The 16,243-nt window shown below is 42.3% G+C and overlaps 1 protein-coding gene across 2 annotated transcripts in view; it reads left to right on the forward strand.

Annotated features, from left to right (window-relative positions):
- Positions 1–410: 410 nt before the first annotated feature.
- Positions 411–16,243, forward strand: part of KLHL5 (kelch like family member 5) — a 65,722-nt gene continuing 49,889 nt past the window's right edge. Inside the window, exon 1 of one of the 2 annotated variants that reach the window (XM_075859166.1) lies at positions 411–957. In XM_075859166.1, coding sequence (XP_075715281.1) covers positions 854–957 — 104 coding nt within the window. In that variant the 5' untranslated portion in view covers positions 411–853. The remainder of the gene's footprint in view (positions 958–16,243) is intronic. The other variant, XM_075859177.1, reaches the window with a different exon arrangement.

A 16,243-nucleotide genomic window follows, 5' to 3' on the forward strand; every position in this document is an offset into this window, starting at 1 on the left:
CGAGAAGCCAGCAATTTTATGTGTATAATTCAAGCAGAGCTGTGATTGGTGAGTCACTCCTAGAACACTGCACAGGCAATGATTTTGGTCTGTCCGGGATTTTTAGCTGTTGTCCAAAAACTTCTGAAGTGGAGGTTGGCAAACATGGTGAATCCAGCCTAAAAAAGCACACACAAAAAAGCTACCAAAAACGCATTAAAACTGCTACAAAAACGCTGTGTGTGAATTCAGCTGAAGGAAAGAAATCCCCAAGTACAATAAGAAGCATAACAGGTGACAATATAATCATTAAGAGTAAAAGTGACATAAAAGCAGCCTGGATATTAGTGCCTAAAATCCTGCACCCCCTAGTGGGTTAATAGAAATCAGTATTCGCCATGCTCCACCCTACATTGCATTCTGGGAGTTGTAGCCTAATCTAGGCAGAAATACAATGTTTACAATTGCTTCAAAATTGACATTTCCGATTTTTCTCTTCTCCCCGACTGTGATCTCAGGGTTCTTAGAAAGACGTGAAGCAGTTGGTCGGGTATTATCATGCCGGCGTGCCTCTGTGACAGGAGATAATAATTATAACGCTGCTCTTCCATCCACAAGAGGTGGCCTAACCAGCTCTATGGGGTGTGACCGCAGCCTGCCAGATCCACATTGTAGAGCGAGGACAGGATATTCTTCTTCTCATTGCCGGGTATACAGTATGTGACGCTGCTGTGTGCACACTGTTACATTGTATCCAGCGCTGCCTCCTCCCGTGACGTCACTGCCGTCCGTCCGTCCCTCCATTGCCTGTGTTGGGAGATCCCTGCATGGAGTTCCCTACAACTGACCATATAAGCGGCTGGAGAGGGGAGGCATGGAGCCCGGCCGGAGGAACAGTATCTCCTCAACCACAAGAAATCCTGGAGCTTCTGGACCTCTCTCCTCTACACTCATCCTAGAGGGCACAACGCTGGGCAGGTACCAAGGGAACTCGGGAGGGTGATGTTTATCATGTGCAGACAATCCTCATGTGATGCTGGGAGTTACTAAGCTTTGCTGCTAGTCCCCCCTCCCCACTCAGTTTATACTTCGACAACCTCTAGCAGCTGTGTAAGCACTGGTTATGCTGACACTTGTAGTTCTACAGTGAGTGCTACATTACTGGACTGTGACAAGTTGGCATTGCAAAATGTTTATGCAAAGTCAGGGCAGGGTATTTATGTTGCAAGAAACACTTGTGATTTTGACACATTCACAGCTATGAAGCTATGACTCTTCAGCAGTGATATAAGCCCTGGGTAAGGTGATACTTGTAGTGCCACACTTGCCTGGGAGCCGCACTGCTTGCTATTCCTTTTGAACTATATTCAGGATATTAGAAATCATCAGAAGTGTCTTAGTTTATCATCTGACAACTTGTGGCTCTGGAGCAGTCGGATATGTGAAAAGAATCATCACTGATGCTCTCTATAGTTTCCATAATGCTTCTTTCACAACCCTCGATATGTTGGTACTTGTAGTTCTACGTTGGGTATGGCACTGCAATATTTGGGTGTGACTAGGAGTTTACTATTCCTGTACAAGAACATGATGGAATATTTACATGAAACACGTGAGGTTTTGTAAGCCCTGGGTATATTGGTATCTGTAGTTCAATAGCTGTTTGGAGGTGATGGTCATACGGGCAGAATATTCATGTGGGCACAGAATCCCTTTAATTCTATAAACCCTGGCTGGTAGTTTATAATGGTAATTGTAAATCAATTGTCACTTGGGGCACAGTTTTTTCAGGAGGGTAGTGGGAGCTATGGGCACCTATTTACCACTGATGTTCTTGTAAGGCCCTGTTCACATTGGTGGATTTCCTAACCTTATTCTGTTCCATCATTTTTGCAAAAAAAATTAATTGGAGAAATAGTTTTTATTAATGGGCCCATGGTCTGCTATGCAATTTTGCCTTCTAAAAACATAACAAAAAGACAGAAACCAGAAACCTGACATTCCAATATTTTTACCATTGAAGCCAATAAAGAAACTGTTCTACAAAAAAAATCTATTGCTTTCCATTAAGATTTGTTATGCTGTAAAAAAAATAAAATAAAATGCAGGTATGATTATTGGGATGTGACTAACAGTTTTCCGTTCTAGTACAAAGGAGAGTAGTATTTTCTGTGTGACCCAGGGTAAGCTGCAGCTTGTTCCACAATCACTCGGGTTTACAGCTTTGTATCCTGCGCACAGAACGATCATTTAAATGGACACTAACTCTTCAAACAAACGATGCTAATCTAATCGTATACATGATATATATCAAATTTATAATTTACTTCCTGTTAAAATTTGTTGTTTTATTCATGCAAACTCGCTGTGAAGTTACTTCCACTAGGTGTCTCCCTTCCTGTAATCTGCTGTCCACCCCCTGTTGTCAAGCAAAATCTGTCTCTAGTTGCAGAGGAGAGGGACTGCAGGAAGTAGGTGTGTCACTTCTCAACCTGCCAATAGAAGTCTATAGAGAGGGGAGGAGGAGGAGGGCGCAGAGAGAGAAACACACAGGAGGAGGGAGCAGTAAGGAGACAAAGACACACTGCCCATAGAAGACTATGTAGAGGTGAGGGGGGGGGAGCAGGGACACGCACACGCACACGCACACACACTTTTATATGTCACCCCAGTCTGGATTCTCAGCTACACTGCTGATTACTGCTGTATAATCTCCTCTATATATCCTTTTATATATAAAGATAAGAGAGCAGGATTCTCCTCTTCTATATGTGTAGTGTGAAAGACATGATACCCGTTAGGCTCCGCCCACTAGTTCAGAGAATTAGAGAGAGAGCCTGCGGAGCGGAAAACTGCAAAATAATGCAGAATACGTCATATAATGGCCAGAGATAGTGTTATTCCTCATGTACACACATGACCGCTTATTCTAAAAAGTCACCTGAAAAGTTAGGTACGCTTTAGGCCTCATGCACACGACTGTAAAAAATCTCTGTAATTGCCGACCGTAATACGGTCGGCAATTACGGACCCACCTGGTTCTATTGGCCGCGGACACCTTTCCATAGAACCGTGCCAGGAATTATGGAGCATGTCCTACTTTTTGTATTTTATGGGCCATGCTCCCATACTTTGTATGGGGAGCACGGCCCGAAAATGCGGCCCGCAGCCGGCTATGCCCGCAATCGCGGGCTGTGATTATAGGCACGGCCGTGTGCATGAGGCCTTAAGCTCCATGCACGCAACCATATTTTTAATCAGTAATTACGGACCCATTAGTTTATATTGGCCACGGACACCTTTCCGTATTTTTTTACTGATGAGTGTCCGTGCTGAAAAAAATTATAGAACCTGTCCTATTCTTGTCAGTAATTACGGCAAGGACTCGTCCATAGACGTCTATGGGAGCTTCCGTAAATACGGACGGCTACTGATGTGCATCCGTATATATTTATGGAAGCGTTGCTATGCAACATGCTGATGACATAATTTGCATCCTCATTCTTTTGTTACGGATCCGTATATACGGATGAAATACAGATGTCTACGGATCCGTATTTACAGACAGTATTTCGGTATAGTTGAAAATACCGTGTGCATGGGGCCTTAATGTTTTCATATATTTTTCACCATGTTTTTATAATATAACTTTATATCAAAAACTTTTACTGTGAATCAAGTCATAAATGACTTATTGTTTTCTACAAATACATTTCAATGTATGTATTCAATGTTTTCATTAGTTTACACAACTTGCGGCTTTCCAGGAATTCTATAAGCCCCGGCTGACAGTATATTGGAATGTGTCGTTTTACAGTGACCTTGGTTGACTTGCTATTCTTCTACAGTTGTATTAAGAAAGAAAGGGTATTAATCTTGATGAATATGTAAGACATATAGGACTGTTACTAAGGCCTTATTCACACGAGCGTATTTCACGTCCGTGTTGCGTGCGTTAAAACAACGGATGTCACACGGACCTATGCAACTCAATGGGGACATTTAGTGTTTTTCACGCAGCATGCGTCCTGCATGTCCTATTCTTTGCGCATCACGCACCTATTGAAGTCAATGGGTGCATGAAAAAAACGGACAGCACATGGGCGTCATCCGTGTTTTTCACGCACCAGTTGCTAAAGAAATGGTGAGCAAAAAAGAAACCACCTCCTTCAGTTTTTTTGCTGACATAAAAACGTGTGACATACTGATGACATACTGCGTAAAAAATGCAGACGCGCACTGTACACTGATGCCAGACAGAACTGCAACGCAGGAAAAACGCTGCGTTTTTCCGCGCGCAAAACACGCACGCTCGTGTGAGTAAGGCCTAAGAGAAATATATTTACAAATACTATTGCTTTAATTAACTGTGCGCTTGAGTCAATGCTTAACCCTTTCAGGACCAAGGATCATTGATGCCTCAATGCTCAGGCCAAATTCTGCATGTTGGGTATGCATTGCTTTACACGCCAATATCTTTTTAACAGCTTTGCATACCTCAGCTATTTTTTCATGTTTTTTTTCAGGACCTATAAGGCTTAAAATAAATATCCTTATTTGTTAAAGGGAGTCTGTCACTAGAATGTCCGTATTAAACTGGTACCTGTGTATTGTAGAGCAGACTAACCTGTTTCTAGCGTTTATTTTCATTTTCTGCTTACTGCCTCCTTTGTAGAGAAATCAATTTTATTAAGTTTATGCTAATTAGCATTTAGGTGCAATGAAGGCGTTACCGTTGTACCTAAATGCTCTTACGTCGCTCCCCAGTTCAACCCCCCTCCTGCCTTTATAATGACAGGTAAAAGTGCCACACTCAGTGCCCCTTGTAGATAGTGCCACACACACCCCCTCCCTGTAGATAGTGCCATTTGGACCCCCTTTAGGAGTGAAATCCCCAGCCAGAGCATTGCCGACGCTCTGGCCAGAGATTCCGTTCCTGGAGAAGCTCCTGACATCATTGTCCATATATGGATAGTGACGTCAGGGACTCCTTCTGAAGTGGAATCCCCGGCCAGAGTTGCCAGGGATTCCGCTCCTGGAGAAGCTTCTGACATCATTATCCATATATGGACTGTGACGTCAGGGACTCCTCTTGGACTGCAATCCCCGGCCAGACCCCAAACCCCCTCCCTGTGGATAGTGCCATTGGGGCTCCCTCTAGGAGTGAAATCCCGAGCCAGGGCGTTGCCGATGCTCTGGCCGGAGATTCCACTCTTGGAGAAGCTCCTGACGTCACTATCCATATATGGACATTGACGTCAGGGGCTCCTCCAGGAGAGGAATCCCTTGCCAGAGTGCCAGAAACGCTCTCGCTGGGGATTCCACTCCTAGAGGGAACCCTAATGGCGCTATCTACAGGGGGTGTGTCACTGCCAATATATGGACAGGGATGTCAGGGGCTTCCTCTAAGAGCGGAATCCCTGGCCAGAGCGTCGGCAACGCTGTGCAGAGATGCTGTGTTTTTGGGTCATAGACTTCAATGAGGAGCATAAATTCCGCACTATAATATGCAAGTTGAGATTTGTAGCGTACGCAGCTGAAAACCGCTGGATATATAGTTTACTACAATCAAAGCTTGACACTAAATCCGCAGGTAAAACCTTTAGCAATTTGCGCTTCAAAAAGGCACTTTTTTGTGAGGATTTCTGTGACGGATTTACCAGCGTTTTTTTTTTAGATTCTGTTGCAGCAAATCTGCAGCGTATTTTGTGTGTGGGAACATACCTTTAGGTCTAGTTCACACTGAGTTTTTTTGGTGCGGAAACCACGCCAAAAATCGGTTGAAATCGCCTCCCATTGATTGCAATGGGAGGCAGAGACGTTTTTTTTTTGTTCCCGGGAGCGGAAAAAAACGCTTGTGGGGGAAAAAAAACGGCATGCTCTTTCTTTAAGCGTTTCCGTCTCTTACCTCCCACTGACATCAATGGGAGCCAGAGAAAGTGGTTTTGTTTTTTTGCCCATAGCGCTCAATGGCTGCGGCCGAAAAACGTCACAAAAAACGCGGCAAAGAGCACAGACAGGTCAACATCTGCCTCAAAAATCCTGAAGGAAGTTTGAGGTAAATTTTTCTGCCTGCAAAAAACTGTGAACATACCCTAAGGCTGGGTTCGTTCAGCTGTGCAGATTTGCTGCAGTTTTTGTCTGCATTTTGTAACCTAAAACCAGAATTGGATCCAGGAGAGAAGACCGAAAAGGGTTTTCCCATCGGAGACATTTATGACATATCCACAGGATGTCCTAAGTGTCCGATAGATGCGTGTTCACTACTATGGGAGTTACGGAAACAGCGTAGCTCATTGAGCTACGCTGTTTCCGTAATTTATGGTCGGAAATCAAACACTTTAGCCACAACACAGAGCAGTAGAACGGGGTTAAGCGGTCCCATTCTAGAGATGGGTGCAGCTCCCAGAGGTGGGACCCGCATCTATCTGACGTTTATGACATATCTTGTAGATATGTCATAAATGTCTCTGATGGGAAAACCCCTTTAATTATATCATACCTCCCAACTTTTGAATTCGGAAAAGAGGGACATTTTAAGCCACGTTCCCTAACCACGCCCAATATCCCGCATAAACACATCAAATCACGGCCAGATCCTTCTGCAAATAACATGCGCACATTCTCACTGCGGATCTCTGGACTGTCTGGATATTACAGATATTATGGATCCGGTTATATCGTCTTTATGTTACTTTTCCTATCTTGGCTATAACATTTTCTCATCACGGCGGCAGAAGCTGCAAGACAAACCAAAAGGCTGAGAACAATGAAAGTCAAGAGGGAGACCCTGTGGTGGATGACACGGCCCCCCTGTAGATGGCGCCAGACACGGCCCCCCTGTAGATGGCGCCAGACACGGCCCCCCTGTAGATGGCGCCAGACACGGCCCCCCTGTAGATGGCGCCAGACACGGCCCCCCTGTAGATGGCGCCAGACACGGCCCCCCTGTAGATGGCGCCAGACACGGCCCCCCTGTAGATGGTGCCAGACACGGCCCCCCTGTAGATAGAATAGATTTTTCTGCCTGCAAAAAACCTCTGTGAACAGGGCCAAAGTGCTTATCAAATTAAATGTCTCTGAAATAGAGGGTCTTGCTTGAGTAAAATAGTGGACTAAATACGTTAAGTGAATTTCCAGCCTCAATTTCGTATTATATTGTAGATCACTTACAATATAATCACCCCAGAAGGCCCACATTAAAAACAACTTCTCAGTCTCTTATGATCGCCCCCACTACTGCTACAGACAAAAAGTAAAGCAGTGGCCAATCAGATTTCGGATCTGTTCCCCTTATGTATGTTGCTTCTATAGCGCCAACATATTCCACTGTGTTTTACAGAAGTTGTCCTCACTTACTGTTTCCAATGAACCATAAAGTGTTGCCATAGAAAGTGTGACCTATGTTTGATGTGCGATTTTATTGGTTTAGAAATAGAGCTTATGTATGGCTGGGAGTCTAGAATCATCTGTCTGTTTCATTACAGTGTTATCATGAGCTGTGATAGCATTTATAGACTGTCATTACTTAATTTAAAGGATTCCCTTCGAAAGAGGTTAGAATCAATCCGCACAGGGTTAAACCTAAAAAGATGAGCACTGCCCGGATTCTTCCTCTTACTCTCTTTGATCATTGGGCTTGCGGAGGGCAAGCTAGCGTTACGCTCTATTCACACTAGTGACATGGCTTCTGTTTCTAATGCAGTCATAGCAGTTACACAGGATCCATTTTTGATTGGATACTGACAAATTTTGATGGACTTCATTGGCTTATAATAAATAGGATCCATAAGGTTGTGGTATTTTTGACAGTAAGAATGGTGTTGTAGACCGCGCTATCTTTTATGTGGAAAATACCCGAATCCCTGACCGACTGGTAATAACAGTATTGTAAACAGAGCCTTAGTTCACGTGGCGGTATTATCACTGTGTACATGTAACACAAACCCCAACATATAACCCCTTGAGTACCCAGCTCATTTTGGCCTTGAGGACCAGACCCATTTTTTCAAATCTGACATGTCACTTTATGTGGTAATAACTCCGGAATGCTTTTACCTATCCAATTGATTCTGAGATTGTTTTCTCGTGACATATTGTACTTTAGGTTAGTGAAAAAATTTTGTCGATAAATTTATTGCTTATTTGTGAAAAACACCAAAATTTAGAGAAAATATGAAGAAATTATGATTTTTCACATTTTAAATCTATCTGCTTGTAAAACAGATAGTAATACCACACAAAATAGTTACTATTTCACATTTCCCATATGTCTACTTTATGTTTGCATCGTTTTTTGAACATCCTTTTATTTTTCTACGACGTTACAAGGCTTAGAACTTTAGCAGCAATTTCTCAAATTTTCAAGAAAATTTCAAAAGGCTATTTTTACAGGGGCCAGTTCAGTTCTGAAGTGGTTTTGAGTGCCCTATATATTAGAAACCCCCATAAAAAACCCCATTTTGAAAACTGCACCCCTCAAAGTATTCAAAACAGCATTCAGAAAGTGTTTCAACCCTTTAGGCGTCTTACAGGAATTGAAGGAAAGTAGAGCTGAAATTTGAAAATTTAATTTTTTTTTACAAAATTCATTTGTAATACATTTTTTTCTGTACCACAGAAAGTTTTACCTGAGAAACGCATCTCAATATTTATTGCCCAGATTCTGCAGTTTTTAGAAATATCCCACATGTGGCCCTAGTGTGATAATGGACTGAAACACAGGCCTCAGAAGCAAAGGAGCACCTAGTGGATTTTGGGGCCTGCTTTTTTTAGAATATATTTTAGGCACTATGTCAGGTTTGAAAAGGTCTTGTGGTGTCAAAACAGTGGAAACACCCAAAAGTGACCCTATTTTTTAAACTACACCCCTCAGGGAATTTATCTAGGGGTATAGTTAGCATTTTGACCCCACAGGTATTTTGCTATGTTTATTGGAGTTAGTCTGTGAAAATGAAAATCTACTTTTTTTCTGGAAAAACGTAGAAATTTCGAATTTTTGCAAGGAATAAAGGACAAAAAGCACCCTAACATTTGTAAAGCAATTTCTCCCGATTACGGCAATACCCAATATGTGGTAATAAACTGTTGTTTGGACCCACAGCAGGGCTCAGAAGGGAAGGAACGCCATTTGGATTTTGGAGTGCTGATTTTACTGGAATGGTTTTCGGTGCCGTGTCATGTTTGCAATGCCCTGGAGGGACCTAAACAGTGGAAACCCCCCAAAAGTGACCCCATTTTGGAAACTATACCCCTCAAGGAATTTTTCTAGTGGTATAGTTAGCATTTTGACCCCACAGGTTTTTCGCTGCATTTATTGGAATTAGTCTGTGAAGATGAAAATATACTTTTTTTTCTGAAAAACGTAGAAATTTCGAATTTTTGCAAGGAATAAAGGACAAAAAGCACCCCAACATTTGTAAAGCAATTTCTCCCGATTACGGCAATACCCCATATGTGGTAATAAACTGTTGTTTGGATCCACAGCAGGGCTCAGAAGGGAAGGAACGCCATTTGGATTTTGGAGTGCTGATTTTACTGGAATGGTTTTCGGTGCCGTGTTATGTTTGCAATGCCCTGGAGGGACCTAAACAGTGGAAACCCCCAAAAAGTGACCCCATTTTGGAAACTATACCCCTCAAGGAATTTTTCTAGTGGTATAGTTAGCATTTTGACCCCACAGGTTTTTCGCTGCATTTATTGGAATTAGTCTGTGAAGATGAAAATATACTTTTTTTTCTGAAAAACGTAGAAATTTCGAATTTTTGCAAGGAATAAAGGACAAAAAGCACCCCAACATTTGTAAAGCAATTTCTGCCGATTACGGCAATACCCCATATGTGGTAATAAACTGTTGTTTGGACCCACAGCAGGGCTCAGAAGGGAAGGAACGCCATTTGGATTTTGGAGTGCTGATTTTACTGGAATGGTTTTCGGTGCCGTGTTATGTTTGCAATGCCCTGGAGGGACCTAAACAGTGGAAACCGCCCAAAAGTGACCCCATTTTGGAAACTATACCCCTCAAGGAATTTTTCTAGCGGTATAGTTAGCATTTTGACCCCACAGGTTTTTCGCTGCATTTATTGAAATTAGTCTGTGAAGATGAAAATATACTTTTTTTCTGAAAAAACATAGAATTTTCACATTTTTACAAGGAAAAAGGGAGAAAAAGCACCCCAACATTTGTAAAGCAATTTCTCCTGATTACGGAAATACCCCATATGTGGTCATAAACTTCTGCTCAGAAGGGAAGGAGCACCATTTGGATTTTGGAGCGCAGATTTTGCTGGAATGGTTTTCAGGCGCCATGTTGCATTTGAAGAGCCCCTGAGGTATTAGTACAGTGGAAACAGCCAAGAAGTGACCCCATTTTGGAAACTACACCCATTGAGGATTTTGTTTTAGGGGTGTAGTGAGCATTTGGACTCCACAGATGTTTCATAGAAGTCATAAACATTGGGCAGTGAAAGTGAAAAATTGCATTTTTTCCAATAAAAAGTTGATTAAGCCCCAAACTTTTCATTTATACAAGGGGCAATAGGAGAAAGAGCACTGCTCAATTTGTTACCCATTTTCTCTTGATTACAGCAATACCCCATATGTGGCTGTAAACTGCTATATGGGCACATGGCAAGGGTCAGAAAGGAGGGAGCACCATTTGGTTTTTGATCACAGATTCTGCTGGAATATTTTTCAGGCATCATATTGTGTTTTCAGAGCCCATGAGGTACCAATATAGAGGAAACTCACAAGATGTGACCCAATTAAGAAAACGACACCGCTCAAGGTATTCATCTAGTGGTATAGTGAGAAATTTTACTTTTCAGATTAGGAATTAAAACAAAATTGGTAGAATTTTTATTTATTTTACAAACGCGTGGGTTTGATGAAACATTTTGGGGATGTATCAAGCACCAATGAGAAAAAAAAGAACTCACAATTCATTCTTTTTTTTTTCCTGTGTTCATTGATACCCTATATAGGACCTTTTTGTATTGAGGCACACGGTGAGGCCCGGAAGTGAAGGTGTACCATGAGGCTCTTCAAGGCCTAGTTTTTGCTTGGGTGATTTTGGGCCACCATGGTGGTATTCATCTAGGGGTATAATGATTTTTTGTTTTGTTTTATATATCCAATTGGTGCACAAGTGGACAATTTTTAAATGAAGGTGACATAAAATGTAAGATGAAGTTTATATGGACATCCTGAAAATGGCATGAAAAAAATTAGTAGTCCACTGAAGAATGGTAAATTCTGAAACATTCTTTCATGCAAAGCCCTGGTTTGGAGGGGCAAGTGCTGCATTGATATATTGTATCCTTTCGGATACCCCTCTTCACGCACACGCGACATCGTTTTTGTGGATGGCTCTTTTTTTTCGTTGGGGGGACTTCACTGGGGAAGTGCTGGCCAGGGACAATTCTATTTGCCTCACTTCCTGAAGCCCTGCTACTCGCTCCTTCCTCTTGGTCTTTAAAAATTAATTTTTTAATTACTTTTTCAAGGTACTCGAGGTACCTAGAACGATTGCCAGCACTTCGGTACAAAATAAAAGAATTAAGGAGGGCCATTTCAATTAAATATACGGACAGTTTTTTTGTACCATACTTTCGTCTTTCGCATGGCACAGTATGGCTTCATTAGTTGATCTCCCAAATCCACCCCTCCCATATGCTTGTTGTAGGCCTGTATGCATACAGGCTTTGAAACAGTGGTGCTTGTTCCACGCACTGAAACTGGGCTTGTGGTGTTGCCATGCATGGTGGAGAGCATGAGGACCTCTTTTTTGTCCCTGAATTTTACCAGGAGCACATTTTCATCATATCGTGCCCTGGTTTCGCCAACCCGACAGTTTCTCAGCAAGAAAAGGCTTTGGGAGGTATTTTAGATTCCTGCGAGCAGTGCCACAGGCCATTGTTTTCCTTTCAACAAGGCACTTCAAAAGCGGAACGCTGGTATAGAAGTTGTCGAGGTATAGGTGGTACCCCTTATCCATCAGAGGATGCAGCAGGTCCCACACTATTTTACCGTTTGTGCCAAGAACTGGGGGGCACTCTGGGGGACTAATCTGTTTGTCTTTCCCCTCGTACACACGAAAGGAGTGTGTGTATCCAGACTGGCTCTCGGACAGTTTATATATTTTTATGCCATATCTGGCTCTTTTGTTTGGCAAGTATTGTCGGAAATGAAGCCGTCCTTTGAAATGGACTAAAGATTCATCAATGGCTATGTTTTTTTCAGGAACATAAACTTCTGCAAAAAACAAATTAAAATATGTGATGATGGGCCTAATTTTGAACAGCCTATCAAAATTTGGATGATCGGGGGGGGGGGGGGGCACTGCTCATTGTCAGCAAAGTGCAAAAACTTTAAAAGGGCCTCAAAACGTTTTCGCGGCATCACAGCACGGAATACAGGTGTATCGTACAAAATATCTGTGGACCAATACGATTTGATGGTTGGCTTTTTTACAAGGCCCATGTGGAGCAAGAGCCCCCAGAAGGTTGCAATTTCATTTGCATTGGTTCGGTGCCAAGCTTGGGTTCTGGCATAATGGGATGTCGGATTTTTGCCTAAGAATTGTTGTGCATATAAATTTGTTTGCACAACCATTAGGTCAACTAAAGTATCCGAAAAAAAACATTTAAAAAAATCTATTTCCTGAAAGTCAGTTGGATTTATTTTTATGCCAGGGGCAGAGGTAAACGCAGGAATTTCAGGTGTGTAAGAGGTAGGCGGTAGCCATATGGGGTCACTGGTGCTGGGGTCACTTGTGCTGGGCTCATTCGGATCACTAGCCCTGCTTCGTTTCTGAGGGGGTTCCTCATCATCACTGGAGGAGGATAACACAAACTCAGATCCACCCTCACTGGCGCTTTCTGTATCTGAACATAAAATGGCATATGCCTCCTCCACGCTAAATAGACGAGACATTATGGGTGTGTAATAACACTGCACTAACCCTGACGTGCAAAACTAAATTCCTGAACAGTATTGGCAAGGAAACTGTGACGTGCAAAAGTAGCACACAAAATTACTACTAAATTACTAAAACTTTTTTTTTTTTTTTTTTTTTATATTTTTTTTATGAAGAACTAAAGGGTAGGGCAGTAAAGAGGGCTGATGGGCACTAAAGGGGGCTAATATACTGATGGGCACTAAAGAAAAGTATTATATAGGTTTGATTGTTACTAGGGAGGACTGATGGGCACTATAATGAGCAGCAAAGGGGGCTGGTGGGCACCAAAGATTGCTGGTGGGCACTAAAATGGCTGGTGGGCACTAAAGATGGCTGGTGGGCACTGGAGAGGGCTGCTGGGCCCTAATGGGCACTAAAGAATAATATTAGTTATATTCTGAGGGATGATGGGCACTATAAAGGGCAGATGGGAACTATAAAGGGCAGATGGGCACTATAAAGGGCAGATGGGCACTAAAAACGATGTTTTTTGACTGTATTTCTGTCACTCTCCGATCTCCTCACAGTTCTCACAGAAATGAGGAGATCAGAGACGCTGACAGGAGCTTTCTCCGGTTTCCTACGTCATAGATAGCTGTCATTGGTCAGTCTCTAAAGACTGACCAATCACAGCAATCGCCGACATCGGGGCATGCAGATCTGTCCCCAGCCCGGCAACAGAGGCGGTCAGCTATCACTGACAGCTGCCGCCATGTCGCTATCACTTTGTGATTTCACATAGTGACAGTTTGATCCTTCGACATAATAGTACGGCGAAGGTACGCTGGCATATGCGGCCAGCGACGTACTATTACGGCGAAGGTACGCAAGGGGTTAAACATACAAATAAATGACAACCACAACTTTATAATTGTAAATATAGGCCGCGATGTTTATTAAGGGTTACCCAAGAATAAATAATTCAATCCAACATAACCATAAAATTATTGAAAATTCATTAATCAATCATCATCAAATTATTGAACCAAGTCCCCCCAGCATTAGCTGGGAGACTAAACCCCACTAGTAAACATCGCGACAGGGAAGCCCTTTTAAAAAAGGGCAGGGCTGGGCAGGGCTTGTCTTGAATCTTCTTCAAACGGCCCGGAACACTGCCGGACACCAGCATTTAAACAGGAAATCTTCCCGCCGTTGCTGCTCATTATCCAATCAGTAAAAAGCGCGGGCTTCACGAGCGCAAGGTGGAAAATTCCAGAACCTGCTCGTACATTCCTGTACAGCTGACCTGAACCTGACCCATGCAGGTAAATACCAACTGTAATAATAAAAGAGGGGTGGGGAGGAAGAAACCAAACCAGAAACCACCAACCTTTAAATCATAAAAATTATGTGGGGCTGTGATACCATGTGTCCCCAACGCGATTGCTATGGGGGGCCCTGGCATTCTCTGTAACATGGCACCTATAGACTTCTATGGGGCTCTACTGTACCTTCTGTATGCCTCCGATTGATCCTTATGACTCTACAATTTGTTTTTCGTCAATGTTCCATCAGATGCTGTAGTACGGAGCTGGTTCATAATACAGCCGTGTATGGAGAACCATACGTCGACAAGCTGAGTGCCTATGTGGGGTGCCACACATTCTCCTACATGCGGCTCTGTTGCGACCAAGGGGTGTCCCTTCCTTCCTCCAAAGGTTGTTGTATATCACAACCTGCTTTTTACAAAGCCCCAAAAATTACCACACTGACATTAACCCCTTTAACCTGCTACATTAACCCCTCTGTGTACAGAGCTGCAGAATACACTGGCTCCTTATACATGATTCGTATATAAAATAAATATGATGATCTTGAGTTTGCCTGTATTTTTCTTGGGAAGAAAACTTTGTCTTGAACTGATCGTTGTGAGGCGACTGAAAGTAGGGCACACAGGAGCATAAATCATTTATATGTTTGCAGTGCGCATAAACTCTGCAGCCAAAAAAACGATTTTCCGTAAGCGTACTGCAGCTGTTATTCCTCCGTTACAGTGCAATGTTTTTGTGTGACATAATATATCTAAAATTCTGTAATATATATATAATACAGAATATTAAAATACGCTATCATTGATTCCTTAATGTTTTATCTTGTTGCCTGCAAAGCACAGGACTATATGTAATATTGATTTCTATCTTAGTCTGAGTGTCTTGAAAGATTTATGAGTCTTAAGGCGGAATAAATAGTTAATAGGCATTTATAATTTTGGCAGAAAGACCATCAACATGTAAGCTTGGCCAAATCAGTGACGGAAATGAGCCTGACTCTTGCGCTGACACTTCTCTTCAGGAAAACAATAGGATAGGTAATATCATTCTGAAAGACCCCCTCTCTCTGGAGGACCCAGACAGCCAATGGATTTCAATGGGTATCGTGTAATGCTTCATTTTCCCCATTGTGGCACTACAGGTGGGAACACTTGCTGCCATGCTCCCCCACCAATTACAGCTAATCCCGGGGGCTCAGCGGTGGGACACCATTTCATATGCTTATTTTTGCAGGGTCCCGCTAACAAACCGGCATTACCCAATGCAGACAAATTCCTTCAATGGCAACTGTCTGAGTTGGCGAGATCCATTTGAAAATACCTATTGTCTTTGGGAAGATCAAGGCCAGATTCACACAAGTGTCTTGGTAACCTCCGCTATGGAGAGATGCAGTCAGCAGACTGGCCAGTACGGTAAGGCAAAAAGCAAGTTGGTTGCCGGAAAGCAGAACTGTGAATGCTGTTAACAGAGCATAGCACCGGCTCAGGCAAGGTGGCTCTCCCCATAATCAAGTACAGAATATAGAATAAAAAAAATCTACAATCCCAAAATAAAACCAGATTAGAAACAAACAAATGTTTCACTATCTGGTTCTTGTTGGTAAATAAAAAAAAAACCTAGGGTAAAAAATAAATAAATAATAAAAAAAATATATATATATATAATGCATTCCTTTAAGTATCTTTGGCTAATTAAGGTTAATAAATATTGGCAAACAGAGAGAAATTAACAGTCGAAAAAAAAGTTATGACGTAGGAACCCAATATAGCAAGGCAGATGCACAGAACTCTAAATGTATCATTACTGGCCTTTAAATTGTCTATACACCAAGCTTGCCGTGTTATATTAATACCGCTATCTGCGTTTTGTTCTTTTCCATATTCCTCCGGCGTTGTTTTGTTCGTAGAATATATGTAACTTTATAGCGATGCCTTTTGTATCTTTATGTGAAACCTCAAATCCATAAGAAATGCAATTTTTCAGAGTAGTCATTTTCCTCGTCAGCAGAATCTCTCCTTCATATTTCATGAAGGAA

This window comes from Rhinoderma darwinii, chromosome 1 (assembly GCF_050947455.1).
Source record: "Rhinoderma darwinii isolate aRhiDar2 chromosome 1, aRhiDar2.hap1, whole genome shotgun sequence".
Classification (NCBI taxonomy): domain Eukaryota; kingdom Metazoa; phylum Chordata; class Amphibia; order Anura; family Rhinodermatidae; genus Rhinoderma; species Rhinoderma darwinii.